We start from the raw sequence: 19,221 nt of genomic DNA on the forward strand, positions 1-19,221 counted from the left end.
TGTTTCTGACCACATCAATGAACATTTTACATGATAAAATAGAAGTTCAAGTTCTAAGCATCATCATATTATTTTTAGTCAAATAAATAATCAGTAAGATTTTTTTCCTGAAAAAAAGGTAATTAAGGACAGAATTCCTGCTGCTGGCCAAAATAGACTCAGATTTATTCTCAGAACCTTATACTTATTGATTTTTATTTTCTGCAGATAACATACATGACAATAAATGTTTCTGTAAATGGCAGATAAAGATTTTTTGTGAAGGTGCACAGCAGACCATGTCTGACGCAGGACAAACCATAGCCAAAGGGAGGCCTGACATCACTTTTAAAAATGCAAGGCATGCTGTCTAAACAGGTGGAAAAGTTTAGTGTAGCCTGCACCAGTGTGACAGGGTAAACCGGTATTGTGTGTACATTAAAACTGGCAGTGATTTTGGAGCGTGTATGTGTTCCACTTTTGCAATGAGCCAATGGCTGTGGTTGGGCGGGGTTAACTAAAGGCGGGTGTATCTAGTTGTACTTCTACTTTTATATACTTATGCCACACACTACAAACACTGCTGTCACATTTTGTTTTTCTCTGTACAGGTATGTTACATAGCTCAGATTTACAATGGTTTAGATTAACATCAATGTGTTTATAGCAGATGTTCTTGGACTGTGTGTTTTGTTCCTTCTGTAAATGGGATGTTATGTATTATATTATAGATGGGACTGTTTCTGTTGACTATTTTGTTCTAATAAATTATATTTTAAAATTTTAATAAGAGTGTGTCATTTTTCTGCCCTCAGCTGAGTCTGTGTGTTACACCAAAAAGCAATTATGATAAGTGATTTCCCTAAGGCTAGATTTGCACTGAAGCTTTATTTTAAGGTACTGATTAACTGCAAGTGTTCTAAATGTGTATGCAGTTGTATGCTGATTGGGGAAATAACATTATTTAATTTTCTCTGGAGGTCCCTTGAAGGTTTATTCAGGAAGTGTGTGTAATCAGATTAGTAAAATGAATCTGTAAGCATGCGAGTATAATGGCTGAAAAGCCTTAAAGTTTTGCATTGAAAATGCAAACAAGTCACCAGTTGCAGCTCACCAAGCTTTCCAGTTCGCTGGCTTTTTATATGTAACATTTGCTACACTTCTGTGGCAGTTCCACAAATAAATAAATAAATAAATAAATAAATATATATATATATGGCATGATTTCTGTAGTAAAATCAGTTCAGTACTGTTCAATCCACACATGTACAAGTTGGTAATGTAACTGTTTTATAATATTACCTTTAATTTATCCAGCTGTAAATGTCACTGAGGTTGAGAATGTCCTTTTCAAGAGTAACGTCAGCAAGAAGCGAGCAATAATTACAAGTAGCAATTGAACATAAACACACAAGTACACATAGGGCTCATTACATCCAGTCAAAATAGGTGCAATTCAAACTGACCTAAGAGACTTTGGTAAGCTGTGAGTGTCTTTACAATTCAAGCGATCATCTCAGAGTAGCAGCACACAGTCCACAAAAGCAGCAGCTGACCGGTGAAGAATACTGGTTTATTGACTGAGAGCAGCTCTAATCATCTAACAGCTGGCTGACTGCTGGAGAGCATTGGATGACAAGCCAACAGCAGCCACTAGCTCTGGGAGGAAAACCAACACTGATAACTAAACGTAAATATACACATGAACAATCACAATATGCCACTTTACATTAAAATAATCTATAACATCTATGTCTTTTTACTTATTGTTTTTTATTTTATTTTATTTGACTAATAATGGGCAAAGCCATGGTGTGCGAGAACACGGTAGCGTTATTAAATGTTAAGAAAAATAAAGCTGCCCACATAATCTGCACTTTATTCACACCGAGTAAATAAACAGTGTCTGGACTTTAATGCACAAGAAGGTAAACTTTAAGTGGCCATGTCTACTGATAGAAATATTTACATAGCCCTTAATCATAAAAATATAATAATCATAAAAACAGATCTCCTGGGGCCCCCTCCTGGCAGGTTTATGTACATGCAGAGTGAAACGAAAGGTCACACAAACTCGTTTCCTGTGTACAAACAAATTGTTAACTGAGAGGTAGTAGCGAACGATGGAAACACCAGCTTAGTCTTAGAATAGTGCCAACTAGCCAAAAGCATGATCTAAAGAAACAGCTGAGAAACAAAGTCATTTACATGTCTGAAAATGGTTTAAAAGCCATTTCTAAGGCCTTGGTACTCCAGCTAACCATGATGAGAGCCGTTATACTCAAATTGGAACAGTGGTAAATCTTCCCAGGAGTGGCCAGCCTATCAAAGTAACTCATCCAGGAGGTCACAAAAGAACCCAGGACAACATCTAAAGAACGGCAGGCCTCATTTGCCTCAGTTAAAGTCAGAGTTCATGATATAACAATAAGAAGGGGACTGGGAGGAACATGAGATGTATGGGTGAGAGTTTCAAGGTAAAATGCACTGCTGACCAAAAGAACACAAAGACTTGTCTCACATTTACAACACAACCCATCTTGATGATCCTCCATACTTTTGAAAAATTATTCTGTGGACTGATGAGATCAACGTTGAACTTTGTGGAAGGTTTGAGTCCCGTTACATCTGGTGAAAAATAGGACAGCATAGCATTTAATAAAAAAAACAAAACAAACAAACCAAAAAACATCCCACCGACAGTCAGACATGGTACTGGTAGTGTGATGGCCTGAGGTCTGCTTTGCTAAAGCTGTAGTTACTTATCATTTTGCAGATTCAATGGAATATTATAAATGAGCTATCAGCAATATCTAAGTAACACCTGTCATTGATTCAATTATTATGGTCCAACAACACAGTGTATATGATTCTGTCAGTCATTCTACATAATGAGCTGATGCACTACAGTGGTGTTACAACTTTAATTTAAGTAAATAGTTTGGGTGCTTTTTTCCACTTTGAAAGCAACATTTACCAAATCAAATTGGGTTTAAATTCTTGGGAAGCACCATATTTCACCACAGCTGAATGTCTGTCTCCATCTCACCGTCTCCCTAGGACCCTTTCTCTCTCACACCAATGGTCCTCCTCTTTACCTGTTCCATGGCAGCTCCATATTCAACATCCATTCTGCAATATATCCACTGTCCCCTCCCCTCTGCACATGTCCAAACCATCTCAGCCTTACCACTCTGACTTGGCTTCAGAGGCTCAACCTCAGCTGTTTCATTTCTTACCCTGTCCAACCTGCTCACAGTGCATCTGCATTGCATTGTAAATATTAGTCAAAATGAAATTAAGCCCAACAAGGAACTGAAGGACACAATGGAGCTGAGCTGAGCTGAGCTGAGCTGTGATGCTGCCACACTGCTGTCTCAGTCCTGGACTCTCAAGTCTGGACTCCCCTGAGAACTTACGGAGTCCGAAGGAGAGAAACGCCCGTGTGATATTTTTATCATGAGAAGACAAGACTTCCGCAAAGTAACTCAAAACTCTACTACGTGTACAATGTAACTATTTAAATGACGTCAGAGTCGCTTAATTTATCCGCTCTTTGATTGGACGGTGTGTGTTTACGTAGCAACGGGCCGGAAGATGTCGCTCGGGCCAGTCCTAAAAAACTTCCGCCTTAAGTTGTAGAGAAAACACAGCAGCTAAAAAGGCTATCGACGGCGTAACCATCCTATTTACGAAGTCAGACAAAAGGTAGATACCTGCTCACATTTTTGACGCATACTGTAATGTACACATTTTTCCTAAACCAGCCGGTTGGCGTGTTTTAGGATCTCAAAAAATATAAATCCAGAAATTACCAGAGCTAGCACGGAAGCTCGGCTCTTCACTGCTAGCAGTTCGCTACCATCGATATGCTCGGCCATAGGCCTCAGGTTGATATCTTTACGGGTAGCTCGCGATAAATATAATACTATACCCACCCATTTGTTGTTCTGACTCTTGATTTTAACAGTCTCAAGAAAAATAGCCAGCTCAATGTAACGTCTACTTTATATCTACTCGGTTAGCTACGTCCAGTTAGCCGAGTCTCAAATACCTGGGCTTGTATACATCCAGTAAGCTGCTTAAGTGGTTGGGTTTGCCAGCTACCATCGCGTTTGGTTGAAAAAATAGTAATGTTAATCTAGTTTATGACTTTGAAAAAAAAATCTAAACATTTGTTTTAATGTAAACGTAATGACATCGAGAGATATTTGGCTAGCCTAGCTGAATACCCCAGATGGTATTTAGGAGGCTAATGTCTGATCTACATCTCCAAACTTTTTTGTTGTTGTTAATGTTATTCCTGTCATTTCTTTTGGACTTTTACATATTTTGATATGAATCAACAGAATTATGAATGGTGTCTTGCTTGTAATAAGCTCTCCTTAATTCCGTCAACTGTCATATATTTACGTTGCTGTTTGGTCATTGAAGGTTTGCTGTCAGCAGCTAGGTAACTGTGCCACTCCCCTTCTCCAGACTCACAAAAGAGCAGTGTTTGAATGGCAATGGCAGCTTTATTTATATAGAAAATTTCCTTGTACGTAAACGTGCTTAAAACAAATGATGGAAACATTAAAAACCTGCGTAGGTTTGACAGTCTCTTAAGGCAGTCAAAATGGCAAAATAAAACTTTATGGGAAAACGCAAGGTTTTGAGTCAGCGAGCAGCTTGTTCCAAAGAACAGGAGCACAGTAGCAGAAAGACCACTCGGCAAACTTGGATCTGATTTGGGAAATATTCAAAAGATCTGCACTTGATGACCTGAGAGGTTTGATTGGGTTAACATTGAGTCAGAGATAGGGAGGGAGGCAAACCATTGGGAGCTTTATGAACTAATAGAAAGCTTTTGAAATGACTTCAATACTGGTCAATAGTATTAACTACTAACTAATAGTAATATGGTCAATTTGGTTTTCTTTTTGTCTGAACACGATAGAAAATGCTAGTTAAACAGTATTGAGTCGGCATTGCAGAATAAATATCTGACATTAATGAATTAGACATTACAGTGCATAAATACCAAATACAAATAGAAGTTATAAGGAATGTGTCATAGTGATTTTATAAGTTATATTTATTATTTCATATGTTTGTTAGGGTATTGAGGAGTTTTAGTTGTGTACTTTTATAAATCCAGTTTCTTCGTTTACACTGTTTTACTGTCTCACATTTTTCTTCTTCAGGCTACTATACTCTGGAGTTTGGGTGGTTTTGAGCGCGTGTGTGTGACTGGTTGAGTGTATGTGTGAGTGTATGTGAGCTGCAGATTCTTCCTCACTGTTACAACCAGAGCTGCTCCTCCCTGGAGGATGACAATGGAGGAGATGAAGAATGAAGCGGAGACAAACTCCATGGTATCCATGACGCTGTACGCCGTGATGTATCCAGTTTTCAATGAGGTAAAATATCACATGCTGGGGACAAAGGCGCTGATAGCTTCCCTGGACATCCCCTCATCAGGAGATGTCCAGGGAAGCTATCAGCATCAGCATGCCTGTATGAGAAACCAGAGACCCAGTAACACGTTTGAAAATATATCCATATAGCAGGTGATTATAATAATGAATCGGCATAGCAGAAACAAAGATGCATACACAGTGCTGTGAACAAGTATTTGCCCACTTCCTGTTTTTTTTTTTTTGGGGGTTTTTTTTTGTTTTTTTGCATATTACATACAGTTATATGTTTTGGATCAACAAACAAATGTAGATATTGGAAAACGATAACAGAAGTAAATACAGAATGCAGTTTTAAAAGGATTATTTCATTTAATAAGGGAGAAACTCAACTTTGATTAACCACATTTTTTGGAAAGCTGAGTAGAATGTCACTAACCACACCCAGACCTGATTACTTGGTGAATCAAGAATCTCTTAAATAGAACCTGTCAGACAAAGTGAGGTAGGCTAAACGATCTCGTAAAGAAACACATCATACCAAGATCTTAGAGAAAGTCAAGAGATGAAAATGTCAGTCTGGAAAGGATTATTCACTTTCTAAGGTTTTAGGACTCCAGTAAATCAAAGTGAGAACCATTATCCACAAATGGAGAAAACATGGAGCAGTCGTGAACCTTCCCAGGAGTGGGCAACCTATCAAAAATACCCCAAAAGCACATCAACGTATCCAGGAGGTCAAATAAACCCAGAACAACATTAAAAGGACTGCAGCCCTGATTTGCTTCAGTTAAGGCCATTATGGGAGAATTTCTAGTTATAAACCACTGTTGACCAAAAGAACACAAAGGTTTGTCTCATGTCTACCAGAGTTTTGGAAGGTTTGAGTCCCGTTGCATCAGCATTTCATAAAAGAACATCATACCAACAGTCAAACATGTCTGAGCTGCTTCAGGACCTGAATAACTTTCCGTAATTGAGGGAACCACAAATTCTGCTCCCTACCAGAAAATCTTGAAGGAGAATGTCCAGCCATCAATTCATGCACTGAAGCTCAAGCTCATAAAAACCAAACAAAAAAATAAAATGAAGGTTTTGGGGTGGAATTGTCGAGACTTTAATCCTATTGAGATGCTTTGGCATGACCTTAGACAGGCTGTTCATGCTTGAAAATGGCTTACTTAAAAGAAGAAGAAAAAGGGAAAAATATAAATAAATAAAGAAGTTTTGGCCAAACCTATTAGGTTTAGGGAGCAATTACTTTTTCACATAGGACCAGATGGGTTTGGATTGTCTAATAAATTGAATCTTGGGTTATCTTCGTCTAATATAAAGAGTTGTTTGATGGTTTGAAACATAAAAACATGAGAAATATGCAAAACATATATACATACATACATACACACACCTTGTCATTTGTTTTAGGCTGCTAAAATGCACTTCTGTGATAACCTCAAGTGTCAGAAACCAGTCTGTGTTGTTTTTATTTTTAGTCATACTTGGCAGAGGTAGTGTGGAGATATTTGGGTTATTTAAAGTCAGACAAAGAAGCAGAGCAGCATACACTGCAAACTGTTGAAAGCATAGACGCACGTAATTCCATAAATAGGTTTTACCATCTGAAGCAGTGCCGTCCTTACACCATTTATTTGCATTATACATACACGTGTAATGCAAGTCTTTACCATTCATGTCATGCATTCTAAAGAAAAAACAAACCAACACAGTGATATCTTGAATGTAGCTGCCCACTTTACTGTCAACAGGGCTGCCACGATTAGTAGACTAGTCACGATTATGTCGACTATCAAAATTGTCGACGACTAATTGAATAGTCGGCGCGTCGTTTGAAGCTTTGTAAGATCCTGAAAGATGCAGGAATATGTAGTGAGATTTAAGTATGTATGTAAAACAATGTTTTCCAAACGCCCACGGTCTTTCCTTACTCGGGTTAAACATGATATATAAGTCACTTAGATAACTTAAAAAAATTGTTGTTTGGCTTTTTTCAGTGTTTTATTTGTTCCTGAGTAAAACAGTTTGGCTGAGATTAAAGTTATAGCTTTCACAGAGCTGAACAAACGTCAAACAAAAAACTGATTAAACAGAAGTGTGAGATAGTAGAGAATTTACTCCAATGTCCTGTTATATTTTAGGGAGCAAAGAGCAGATGTTAAAAGTTTAATAAACTATTATCTTGTCTTTATTTTTAGTTAGCGCATACCTTAAACACTTAAAGCTGTAAGCTAATGATAGTTATATAAGAGCAGATGCTGCTGGTGCAATAAGCTGTACGTATTACATCCAATGGATGCATGATCTGAGTAGTCGACTAATCACAAAAGTAATCGGTGACTAGTTGACTATCAAAATAATCGTTTGTGGCAGCCAATTGTCAAACACTTTAATGTTGGTAAGCACAGTAGAAAATGTTGGATTTAAGCAGCTGATTAACTCTTGTTACTAGGTCCCAGGACGTAAACATTTCTCTCAGATGGCAATTTCTCATCTACACACAGTGTCCACAGAAACAGCTGAACGGCTCTTATACTTCATTAACACAGAGGTTTTATGGTTAGGTCATATATGCACATGAGCCTCACTGCTCACTTCAAAGAGACATTTCTGGACTTCTTGTACCTTTTTTTTTTTTTTCTTCATTTGTATTTATTTATTTATTTATTTATTTATTGTGTCAGAGCAAAAGCAAAGCAGAATTGAGTGAATATGACACGTTTAGTTTGTTCTCCTTTGTTTACGTTTGAAGGTTTCTTAAGTTTTCCACGAAGAGTGTTCTTAATTTTTAATTTATTTACTTGTGGGTTTGTTTCCCAATAATGTAAAACAGTTTGAATCTATACAAAATATGTTATACTACTTTTTAAAAATATATATTTTTTGTTTTGATACCTACTTTATTTATTTGGAATTTAGTTTTTCCACTTTGTTTGCATTCTTTAACTTCTTTGACTTGAAGCTTTTGCCTGGTTAGAATTGACTTTATTATATACCCGTGTCGTGTATTTAAATACAGTTGTTTAAAGTTTTACAGTATATCATGTGTAACTTCAGACAGAAAATAAATAACATTTAAAGCAAAATAAACTATATCTTCATACATCAGGAGTAAAAAGGAACCTTAAAGCTAGAATGAAACGGTGGTTTAATTGATACTAATATCGACTGATATGGAAAAGATCAATGTGATCAGATTATTTTTCATATCATCCAGCCCTACAGAGTGGCTGTGTTTTTACATAGAGCCCAGCATTCTGATTACACTCATCTTAAAAGCCCAAACATATTAAATATGGTCCATATACAGAGGCTCAAAACTTCAGTCCACATCAAAGGGGCGTCTAAGTGTTTTCATAAATGTATCAAAATAAAAATTGTTCTTTGTAAATGATTAAGTGATTATGTGCTCTCCTTTGATGACATGATAGATACCCACCTACAGGGAGCTGGGGTCCGTTCTTCGTACCTCGCTTACTACATCCAAGATCAAATGACACATCCAAGATCAAATCATCGCGCTAACTTTGAGCTCGCTATTCCGGTTCTCCGAACACACCTGTTGTTGACGATTAGTATAGCTGGATGAAGTAATGTGAGATCACTGGGTGGCTTAACAGGGGCTACGCATCGATAGTAGAAACATTGATCGGCAACCCTTTGATTGGTCGGCGAAAATGTCGAAGGAGCGCGCTCAGTATTTTTCGGCAGCAGAGCAAGAACTCTTGATTGAGGGATTTCAGGAGTTTCAGAGTTTAATTAAAACGCAAGGGAACACTGCAAAGGCTGCAAAAGCAAGGAGAGAGGGCTGGCAGAAAGTTGCTGACAAATTAAACTCGTAAGTAATTTATTAATAATAATAATAATAATAATAATGGATTGGATTTATATAGCGCTTTTCAAGGCACCCAAAGCGCTTTACAATGCCACTATTCAGTCACTCTTGCATTCACACACTGGTGGAAGCAGCTACGGTTGTAGCCACAGCTGCCCTGGGGCAGACTGACAGAAGCCAGGCTGCCATATCGCGCCATCGGCCCCTCTAGCCAAGACCAGTAGGCGGTAGGGTAAATTTATTATATTACACTATATTATATTATATTATATTATATTATATTATATTACATTATATCCTCTTTCACATTAGAGCCACGACAGGACCCACTAGAACATGGGAACAAGTAAAAGTGAAATATAAGAATATGCTACAGAATGGTAATATTTATCACTTATATTGCTTTTAGTCTCTTGGAAAGAGACCCTGAAATAATCTGTTTGTTTGTTTATAACAGCAACCAAGAAAAGGGCAGAGCAAAAAAAGACAGGTGGTGGTCCTGCACCCCCTCGTCAACAAGTTGGTTAAGTAAATAATACCCTCACGGGAATATCGATATCTCTCTATGAGCACACTGTCGCGCTGAGCTAAAGGATCCTGTCTATCCCTGCAATATACGCTGAATTCTGAAAACTCTCCTTATCAATCTTGCACCTTCCGCAATGGGTGGCTCGCGTATACGGACAGGACATGGCTGCGACAGACTTCCCAAATCCACCTTCGCTTTTATAGCCGTGGTCTCTCATCTTGATTACACGAAGTAATTTACTATTACTACTCTAAAATATGAATTACATCTGAAATAATCAAATACATGAAATAGAATGATTAATAGTACATTTCCCTTTTTTTTTTTAGGAAATGACCTGTATGTATCTGTATGGAATCAATAAAAGGATCAAGTACTGCATTATCTTTAGTTACATTGATAATATTTATTTATGGTAAAACAGTGGTAAAATATCGCTGTTGCTTTCATATAAATGAAGCGGACATACCTGAGTGGCCGCGATCTAATCTTGTTTACATAAAGTAAGCCTGCTCCCGAGCAGGTTTATGCTTACGGATCTGTTGCTATGACAGCAAGTCCCGGATGAGCTTCGGAGAACCGAACGATGACAGATCACGGAAATTTCATGCGAAATCGTCAACAATCAAATCCAGCTAACTTACTTAGCGAGGTACGAAGAACGGACCCCAGATCAAAGACATACCAAAACCAAACTTATTTGACGCTTTTCACACGTAACTACTGTTACGTTTAACGCAAGACTGTATAAACCTGACCTTAATCGGAATGCTTTAATTTAGGATGAAAGGATGAAAAAAATGTGTATACATAACCTGTGATGGGCGCAGCATGTCCAGATTTGGCATCAACATGTTTGCTTTCCCCCCTTTTTAGCTGGAGAGGATCAACCTATCAGCAGCTCAGACTCTCAGAGCAGCCTTCATAAAGGTAAGACTGTGTATCAGGCAGAAGGCCCGAGACATGAAGTATTGCTCACACCTTCAAATTTTGCGTCATCTTTGGTTGTTATACCCAGGCTGCATTCCAGCTCGCGTGACACATTGCAGGTGCATCTGCTTTTTGTCTGATGCCCTCACCAATAATGAGTTTGTTGCTTTGGCAGAATAACAAGAGGCATGTATTCTCCTTGACTGGCATGATAACTGGGTCATTGCAAAATGTGTGTCTGATGCAAACAAAGATAGGTTACAAAGATAGAAGCTGTGTAAGAGTTGGATGTAGCTTCTGTTTAAGTTCTGAAGTATATTCAACCTGCATTCTTTTTAATGACCACCAGGGGGCAATCCATGTGGTTGCAAAAGGATCCACACCTATGGTAAAATGTGGTAAAATGGTCTTTAGATTTTATTTTTTTGATGAGAGTGTGGGTTCAGTCACTCACTTTGGGTAATACTGAATAAAAAGTTAAGTCAGTTTTGTAAATTTTTATTCTAATTGTTAGAGGGCAATTTCTATTGTTTTTAACTGGGAAGTAGTCAAAATCAGCTGTGTGCTTATCTGATTTATTTGTTTATTTTTGGTGAAATACAAAGTCCAGTTTTTTTTCCAGATTTTATTTCTACTACCTTTTAATGTCGCAGGATAGGTTCTTTTTCCTCGTTGTAAAATTAATTATGTTACTGCTTTCATTTGTCTGTATTTTTCCTTTTGTTTGTTAGAAATGGAGCTGGCCAGAGATGTGGGGAAAAAACTCTTAGCACTCTTACCTTTATTATCAGTTATGCATTAGGTTTTTTTCATGTTCCTTAAACTTGAGCACCTCAGTTTTCATACTTAGTGTTTAAATGAATTAACTCAGCAGGTATTAATAGAACATGAGAGGCACTGATATTCACACTCGTGCTGTGATTTGGACACCAGCCTGCAGTGATCAGAAGAGGTTTTTGTTAATAACAGAGCAACCTTCTGATTGCACTGGGATAATAGAAGCACAGTGGCACAGGCATAGATTGCTTCTATACCACTCCAGATGCCAGGTGTGTGTGTGTGTGTGTGTGTGTGCAAATGAAATATTAATAGAGTTGAAGCGGCTTTATCATACAAACCAAAGGGAGATTTGATCCCTTTACAGCTGTTTTACTTTGGCATTTGTGGGGCTTTTGTTCACTTGTCTCTCTGATTAGGCTCTCTGCTGCCCTCCCTGCTTCCTGCCTTGTTGAATTATTCAGGTGGAGAGCTTTTGTACATTCATCTGAGCGCGTCACAGGGGACACCTGACTTTCAATACATTTCTGACTCTGTCCTATGCGCCTTCGGCTAAGCCCCCCTGGTGCTTTTATTGGAGAAGACAAACCGAGCGCCTTGTTTGTCTTGCTCACCTCACATGTATGACTCCCCTCTTCTGTCAGGCGGAGAGGGAGAACCCCGGCCTGACTCAGGACATCATAATGAAGATCTTGGAGAAAAAAAACATCCAAATCAACTTCACTGAATCCCTACTGCGCATGGCAGCTGATGATGTGGAAGGTGGGTAGAGAGGTGGCATTTTCACACTGAAATGTTCTTGACTTCACCTTGTAAATGTGTTATATTCTCAGAAAGGCTTGTGTTGTCACATTATATGTTGACTCACAAAGATACAGTCATGTGTCCTCTAATCTTGCCAAAGCAAACTGTATTTGCAGTACTGACAGTGTGTCTAATGATTCAGAGAAACTTGATTGTTACACATGCACCAGGACACGTCTAATAGTTAATTGGTTTAACACTGAACATCTGTTCTGTTCTTTATTAAAGCAAACATTGTTTGCTCCGACGCTTTTGGAAGTTTATGGGAAAATGCGTGTACTCTGCAGGAAACACCTGAGGGTTGAAACATAGTCAGCTGAGTTTCTAGTTAGAAAGTTAAAACTAGAATTGATACTTCTGTATATAGGGCAGATGCTTGCTATTTGTTGTTTACATGCAGTCAAATAAAATACACCAAATAAAACTGGATTCCAGATATTTGATTTGCCAAGGACACAATACTTGGTCAAGATTTGATTTCCCTTTCTTTTCTTTTCTTTTCTTTCCTTTCCTTCCTTCCTTCCTTCCTTCCTTCCTTCCATGTCCAATTCTAAAGTGTTTTGATTTGGCAGCTTATGAAAAACATAATTCATCTACACACACATTTACACACACACACAAAACAGCTTGATTTTGCAGTTGATAATAAGACACCTTTATGTAATTCAAAATCTGTAGAGAGCCATGAATTAGTTTTTCTCTCTGGTGCACACAGATTTTTATGAGATGTTTCTAAGATGCTGTGCTGCTTAATGGTATTTTCATGCATCTAATTGTGCTAATGTCAGTGCAAGTACAGGCTTGTGTTGTTTTTCGATACAGCCTCACTTTAGATGCTATGTTAAGATGCTCTGTTAGATGTTGTAAATCATCTAGTCTTTGTGGGTGTGCTAAACATCTTTTTTTTGTGTGTGTGTGTTTTGTTTTTTTGTTTTGTTTTTTCATCTCCCCTGCAGAGTTCATGATTGACCGACCTGAGCAGGAGTTCCAGGACCTAAATGAGAAGGCCAGAGCTCTTAAACACATCCTCAGCAAAATCCCAGATGAGATCAATGACAGAGTACGCTTCCTACAAACTATCAAGTGAGTGCGAATGCACACACACGCTCCAGGGTTTCCACCAGCTTTGCAACCCATAGAGCCTATGCAACATAATTCTTTTTGGGGTTTGTTTTGCTTTCATACCAAAACACTCGTCATACAATAAAAATATTTGCAAAGGCCAAATTACAAATGAAAGCGGATATTGCACATATGCATTCTGTCTCTCCACACAATTAGAAATGGGCACCATAGTATTTGCAAACTACTATAATGCAGGTGTTTGTGGTTGAAATTTTCACTTTCTCTTCCTTATAAGACGCGTGACTCTTTATCTATATATTTAATAACTATTTCAAGAATCATACATTGAAATTTGCTGAGTTGAGATCTATTTTTTTTTTTGTTATAACTGTTAATTTATAACAATGCAGTGCTGGATTTTTTTTCTATGCTCTAATAAACGTTATAGGGAGATTGTTCAAAGATGGATAAAACCTGGTAAATATGCTCTTTTATGCTTGCATTCTTCTTAAGGCCCATTAGCTGTTTTAAATTTTCCATCACATCTTCCAAATGGGCACCTTACACTTTTCCTGGGGCCCTTTTGTTTGAAATTGTGTAGCAAAACATCTGGAAAATACTGCTAAATTGGACGATTTTGTTTTGAAAATTCTACAACAATCATTGAAGACCTTTGGAGAAAGTCTTGAGCAAAATGTTCAAACATTTTTCATAGTGCATGATTCCAGTTTCCTAAAAAATATTATTGATTTAACACAATTCAGTAGGCTACATACTGAGTTTGCATAAATTCAGTATTGCTAGTATCTATCTGATACCAATACCTGCGTTGGTATCGATACTGTCGATATTTAGATCCATCCAACAAGCTCTAGCAGACATCTCTAATAGATGTTCGAGATATATCGGGGGAAGGGGTTGAGGTAGTGCTTGATTCCGATTTTATCCTTTAGCTTCTTGGTTGAATTTGTGCTGAAAAAAAAATGTTTCATTTTACTTCACAGAGACATTGCCAGCGCCATAAAAGAGCTCCTGGACACAGTCAACAATGTCATTAAAAAATATCAGTACCAGAATCGCAGAGTGAGTAATGAATACGCTACAATTACTACTACTTGAATTATTTCACATTTTCCCCTCATTTCAAATTGATGTTTTTGCTTTATTTTCTGCTCGGCAAGGCCCTGGAACACCAGAAAAAGGAGTTTGTGAAATACTCCAAAAGTTTCAGTGACACCCTCAAAACATACTTCAAAGATGGAAAGTAAGTATGGCACCACGTGTTATGCCTCAGCTAATCAGTACCCTGTTTTTAAAGACAGATTCTATTGAATCTTGAATTGCATTAAAACATATAAAAGAGTTGGTAAGCTCTGTGTGCCTGTCATATAATGTGTGTCTCTGTTAAACATGTGCAAATGTATTTTCTAAAACTGCCGGGTCGTTGTTGCATATAGTGTGCATAAAGATATTTCACAGTAAAAGTTAAGAAAGCAGTGGTTTCTAAAAACAGAGGAAACGGGTCCAGAAATTGTTGAATAATAAAGCATAATTTAAGATTTGTCAACGTAGAAGATTTGATGATCAACTGTATCAGTGGCTGAGCTAAGATCCAGCAAAACAAGACATCAATAGTCACCCGTATCTACAGCTATCAGAATTTGAGACTTTAAGGAGAGCTGTTTCTGTGGACTGTAACATCCTGAAACCAAAGTTATCTGGAATATCGGGCTTCTCTAACACCTTGTCTCAGCAAACTTTTCAAATATTTTAGCAATGAAAGGAAGTTTTGAAGAGGTCTATAACTTGTGTGTAGTGCTGTTTGGATAACCCCCTGTTTAAAGCACTTGGGGGGACAGTCTTGCATCAAAGAGCAATTTATGAGTGTGACCACAGAAACCCCAACAGAGTCAAAAACTTGGGGTTTTATGGTTGTGGGTAAGTTGTTGTGGGTAAGTTGAGGATTTTATTTCAGATATAGCCACTATAGAAATTGGGTGAAAAGATTCCATATTTTGGGATGTGGGAGACTGCGATTGAAGTGACAAAATGTTAACGTTACTGCAGTCCTTATTTGAGAAAACTGGTGTTCGTGGTTTTGTAGGAGGAACTAGCTCATAGTTCGTTATCATCAATCTGATGATAACGAACTAATGCAAAGTGTTCCAAGGTATGACTTTTGTCCGTGTGCAAACAAAGTGTCATCCTGTTTTGTGTCAACCGTGGATAAAGTTGTTAGAGAGGGTCACAGGAGCATCCGTGCTTGCAGGACTTCTACTCCTATTGTTTAGATTTGAATATCCTTAACCAATTAGATAAGGGAAGGCAGCGTTTCCACTCTTGTTCTAAAGTTATTGCTCACTCTGTTGTACTGTGTATGATGTTCTCCAGTGAGTTTTCACAAGCTATCATTTTTCTTTGTTCCCAGGGCAATAAATGTCTTCATCAGCGCAAACCGGCTCATCCACCAAACCAACCTCATACTGCAGACCTTCAAAACCGTGGCCTAGCCCCACACCTCACTCCGACCCCACCCAAGAGACCACAGAGCCCCCCCTTCTCATCGTCCCTTGGGGAACAACTGCTAAAATGGCAGAGGCTTGAAGAGCACCTCACCCATATATGTAAATTAGAGTTGATTTTTTAGGGTTGGGGTCGATGTCATTGGAGTCGAGATTCTAGATTCCAGTTCAAGAGACTGAAAAGTGCCATTTGTTTTTTTTCAATGACGATTTTCCAGTCTTGAAGTGGAACTGAACAGGGGCCCAAAGTCTTGGTTAATTGATTTTATTTGGACAGTTTTAATTTATAACCCAAAACTTGTTTGGGAGGTGGTGAGGCGAGGTGTTCATTAAAGACTAATTGCCATTTTTCTAATATATTCATGTTGATCATTTTACTTTTAGCTTTTCAGTCATGGCTACACATCTGAGACTACATCCAGTAGGGATTGTTCTCAGTAGTCTATACCAGTTTTCTCTTCTCGCCTCCTATTTGTGTCATTTTTGCCACGGGCTGTATGGATTGACAGAACCACCTGGCTGCAGGTCAAACAGTTGCGAGGAGAGGAAGCAGAGTTGGACATTTGAGAGGCAGATTTCGTTTCTCTTTATTATCAGAAGAAAGAAAGCCAAAAGACTTCCAGCACAGTGTGCGCCTTACCAAGTCCTGTAACATTCCCTCCTCTCAAGAGTGTAATGAAGTGGAGCCAGTCCCTGCTGTTGAGGGATGTAGAGAGAAAAGAGTTCTGTATTTAACTGGTTGCAAATGTTCAATAAATAGTTTCCAAATGATGATGCTTTTTTATCTGTGTCCGTGTCCAGTGTGTGTGGGGTCAACTTTTCTGTGTGAGTGGGAGAGGATTTGCTTTGCAGTGGCATGGCCTGAAAAATAGATGTGTGGTCACATTGTTTTATTCAAAAAAGGATTTTACCATTTCAGAACAATGATACTTTGATAACGCTGCCAAATGGTCAGTTTGAAAATGGTTGCAGCTTTCTGTGGCTCTGTTTGTTTTCTTTTTTCCCCACTTGTCAAAACAGGTTTGCCGACATTTCTTTAAGTAGCCTTGAGCCGTTGCTGGAAGAAGATACGAGGGATCGGATTTCTGTTAATCTCCTTACTTTCTCAAAAACATTGAACCTATCAGATCAGGGGTGGGGAACTCCAGGCCTCAAGGGCCGGTGTCCTGCAGGTTTTAGATATCACTCTGGGTCAGCACACCTGAATCAAATGATTAGTTCATTACCAGGCCTCTGGAGAATTACAAGACATGTTGAGGAAGTCATTTAGCCATTTGAATCAGCTGTGTTGGATCAAGGACACATCTAAAAGCTGCAGGACACCGGCTCTCAAGGCCTGGAGTTGCCCCACTCCTGTATTAGATGAATCAAAGAGAAGCTTATGTGCCATTTTAATCTATATACAGTAATCACCGGATTAAAGAAAAAAAAAAAATTCTATTGATGTCTTACAACATAACGACCACCTAAAAATGTGATCGTGTTATTTACAATAGTTAAATTCTGAAATATTTCTCGGTATTTTGGCACAAACTGTGTAATGTAAATTGCAATGAATTTGATCTCTAAACATCCAACAGCCGTGACATTGTGATGAGCAGACCCATACTGAGCATCCCAAATGCAAACTAGCCAAACCAGGAAGCAGCTGCCGAGATATTCAGTTGCCAGAAAAATGTGTAAAAGCAAAACATGGTGAAAGCTGTGTTTGAAAAGGCAGCGCTATGGGAACAAGGAAAAAAAAATGTAGTTTTAGTAGAAACTTACCGAATGCTGTATTGTTATTAAAATACTTGTTTGCTAGCATTTGTCACTTTACAGTTGTCAGTGTGGTAACAATACTATATATAATACATATATAGTGTACTATACTGTCACGCTACCTGGCACTTTAATGTAAAGTATTTCCCGAAATTTCTTACATTTCATAAAAGCTTATTTGTAAAACTACTACTTCCTATAACAACTAATAAAAAGCTAATACTAGAACATCTTTTTTAAATGTTGGTGAGTAGAAATATAAAAAGACATGAAATGTGAATACAGGTAAATTATTATTCTTTTTTTTAATGTCATCCACCCACAACTGTTAAAAAAAGCTGTTAAACCCCACAAAAACCAAACCTCCACATACATTTTTAAAACTGTCCTCTGAATACAAAGAAAATGGCATGCTATGCCACACCGATGGCTTTCGAAAAGAATGAATCGCAATTATCTTTTGTCTTTGTTATACACACTTAAACATTAAATATTACTGGTGGAAAACAAAAGTAATAATTTAGCTTAAATACCTCCAAACCTCAAATAATCATTTGCAGTAGTTACAGAGGAGACCTGTACAACCAGAGGAATGCATTCATTCATCCAACCATTCATTCATTTATCAATTCATCCATTCTTCCCTTATGCTAGGTAATGTAAAATTAACCTTTTACAATGCACCTGATTTGCTCACAAAAACAAAGAGAAAAAAGAAAAACAAAGATTTTATTTTGCTGGTTACAGCAAAATGAATGATCACAGTTTGTTTGATTAAAAAAAAAAAATAGATATATAAATCATTTTTAAAAGTACGCAATAGCAGCAACTCATTGCATTTAGGCACATAGACATGGGTCGTGTCCAAAGTCATGGGCTGCATCCTCCTGAGGACCCGGTCTTCGCGGTCTAAGTGGGCCGGGTCCTCAGAAGGTCGGGTAGGCCGGAAGTAAACGGCCGTGAAATTGGACGGTCTAGCCTTCTGATTAGCGTCACCGCTGTCTCGGTGGAGTTTAATAAACTCAGCCGTCTGCTCCTTGCTATCTAAAATATAACGGGACACTGGCGTAAATTCTCGACTGTCTCATACTTCTGTTTAATCAGTTTTCTGTTTGACGTTTAGTCAGCTGTGTAAAAACCAAGGAGGAACCCACCCGGGGGATTAATAAAGTTTTATTTTATCTAATCTAATCTAATAACTTTAATCTCAGCCAAACCGATTTACTCACGAACAAACAAAACACTGAAAAAAGCCCAACAATAACATTTTTAGGTTGTCTAAGTGAATTATATATTACGTTTAACCCGAGTAGCGAAAGTCCGCGGTGATCTGAAAATGATGTGCCGGGAGTTGTGCCGTTCTCGGCCGCATCAGTAACCCTCGAGCTCCCGGCTAGCTATCGAGCTGGTGGGTAGCAGACGCCTCCGAAAACGTCGAAGCACTTTTGCAAATATGCGATATCTTGATAAACCGAGCAGATATTTGATGTTTACACAACTACTTTCTCACCTGAAAATATGTTAAAAGTTTATTTTGTGACCCAGAAAGATTAGTATGAGTAATTTTAAAACTTAGTAGCGGCCGCCATTGTTGGAAACTGGAGT

General features: G+C 38.1%; 1 protein-coding gene across 1 annotated transcript; it reads left to right on the forward strand.

Moving 5' to 3' along the window:
- Positions 1-3,552: 3,552 nt before the first annotated feature.
- On the forward strand, positions 3,553-16,629 carry LOC120740081 (programmed cell death protein 10). The gene is made up of 8 exons (XM_040042191.1): positions 3,553-3,687; positions 5,166-5,381; positions 10,634-10,687; positions 12,109-12,226; positions 13,225-13,351; positions 14,338-14,416; positions 14,515-14,597; positions 15,762-16,629. Exons 2-8 carry the CDS (start codon positions 5,292-5,294, stop codon positions 15,841-15,843), a joined length of 633 nt encoding a protein of 210 aa, XP_039898125.1. The 5' UTR covers positions 3,553-3,687; positions 5,166-5,291; the 3' UTR covers positions 15,844-16,629.
- The last annotated feature ends 2,592 nt before the right edge of the window (positions 16,630-19,221 follow it).

Source organism: Simochromis diagramma, unplaced genomic scaffold (assembly GCF_900408965.1).
Source record: "Simochromis diagramma unplaced genomic scaffold, fSimDia1.1 OVJJ01000304.1, whole genome shotgun sequence".
Lineage (NCBI taxonomy): Eukaryota > Metazoa > Chordata > Actinopteri > Cichliformes > Cichlidae > Simochromis > Simochromis diagramma.